The sequence below is a fragment of the Acanthisitta chloris genome, unplaced genomic scaffold, assembly GCF_000695815.1.
Source record: "Acanthisitta chloris isolate BGI_N310 unplaced genomic scaffold, ASM69581v1 scaffold6336, whole genome shotgun sequence".
NCBI classification, from domain to species: Eukaryota; Metazoa; Chordata; class Aves; order Passeriformes; family Acanthisittidae; genus Acanthisitta; species Acanthisitta chloris.
In genome coordinates this window covers 1-1649 of record NW_008678590.1, presented here as the reverse complement: position 1 = coordinate 1649, position 1649 = coordinate 1, and the positions used below count along the sequence as shown (strand labels likewise).

The 1649-nt window shown below is 60.2% G+C and overlaps 1 protein-coding gene across 1 annotated transcript; it reads right to left on the bottom strand.

Annotated features, from left to right (window-relative positions):
* Nucleotides 1–7: 7 nt before the first annotated feature.
* SFRP5 (secreted frizzled-related protein 5) lies at nt 8–1643 on the bottom strand (the record flags this gene model as incomplete). The annotated part of the gene is made up of 3 exons (XM_009076946.1): nt 8–306; nt 705–782; nt 1464–1643. Coding segments are annotated over 3 exons (557 nt in total), but the record flags the coding sequence as incomplete, so codon positions are not given.
* Between the last annotated feature and the right edge of the window lie 6 nt (nt 1644–1649).

Here is a 1649-nt window from a genome sequence, read left to right as displayed (position 1 = left end):
AGAGGGGGCAAGGATAAGAGAACATGAACTTGACTGCGAACTTCATCTCCTTGTTGTGCTTCTGCCAAGGGTAGATGGCCAGGAGGAGCAGGCGGCCGCCCACCTTGCGGCCCATCACCAGGAAGCTGCCACTGAGGCTCTCAAGCTGGGGGCAGGGGCAGGTGCTCGCATTTCTCATGTGCAGCACCATCTTCTTGGTGTCCTTGCGCTTGAGTGGACCCAGTTTAAGCACCTTCTTCTTCTGGGCAGCCACCAGCCGACGCTCCCCATTCTCCTCCGTCATCTCCTTGATGCGCATCTTCACCACTGTGTGGGGTGGCCATGGGGGATGGTTGAGAGAGGGGGGCACTACTGGGATACTGTGGGGTGGGAGGGTCTGGCACCTATGCAGAACAAGGTATAGCCCATCCCTGGGGCAGGACACAGAAGTGTCTCTGGAGAAGTTACAGTGTGGGAAGGGGAAAGGGGTTGTTGGGGGGGGTCAGCAGAGAGGCCCACAGTGAACCTCACAAGCATCCCATTCTGCATATCTCCCCACCAATGTCTTGTCCAGTGGTGCAAGCATCCCATGCACACGAGGTCCAAGGGACTGGCTTGGCGGACTCCCATGGGGCTGTCCCCATACAACCCTGCCCTCTGGCCAACCCCTGCCCGAGCTGTCAGACCTGGGGGAGCCAGACACTTATTCAGACCGCAGCACTCACCGAAGTCACTGGAGCACATCTGCTCCATCATGCCATCTGCCTTGTGCTCCATCTCACACTGGGTGCAGATCTTGGACACTGTGGTGAGAGACCAGTCACTGTCACAGCTTCCTTGCTGCTGACACTTGTCATCTGGGCCAGCTCCTTGGGGACACGCTTGGGAGAGCCCAGCAGATCCTCTGCTCCCTAGGCAGCTGTGCAGGGGTGATATGGGGGGGCACCAAACACCATGCTGGCCAGAGTCACAGCACACCCCAGAAGGGGAGGGAATCTGGGGACACCCTCCCAACCAGATGCTGGTGCTTTGAAGCACAACACCAGTGAGGGTGGCCCCAGCCTGACGGGTGTCACAGCCCTGATCCTGACCTCGGGTTGCCTTTGGGTGATGTCTCCTCTCCTGCCTGAGGGGACAGCCACCCTGCAGCAGCAGTGAGGGGCTGAGACCTGAAGGTGCAGTATGCTCTTTGCTGCTGGCATGGGACCCGGTGAGAGGAGAGGGATAAAGCACTGTGGCAGATCCACCAGTGACTCCCACTTCATCCCACGCTCTCCCCTGTCATGGGGCAGCTCGGTGCAGGCAGCTGGGTGCCCAGCCAAAGCAGGTGATGATGCCCACTGTGCCCACTTGTGTCCTGCTGCAGACAGAGGGTTTGCCCTCTGCCAGCACCAGCGCCTCGGGCTCTGCTTCAGGGGATGAAGGCATGGGTTGCAGGGGCTCTGCATGCATCTCCATCCCATCAGAGTACGCTTCCCACTTACCTGGCGGCGGGGTGACTTTGCTGTTCCCGAACTGGACTGCGATGCAGAGCTCGTGGTCAGAGGGGAACTTGCCACAGTGCAGCATCTCAGGCCAGGGGAAGCCGTAGGACTCCATGACGGGGGCACAGGAGTCTCGTACCACCTCACAGAGCGAGCGGCAGGGGTAGACGGGCCGGTCGAGGCAGA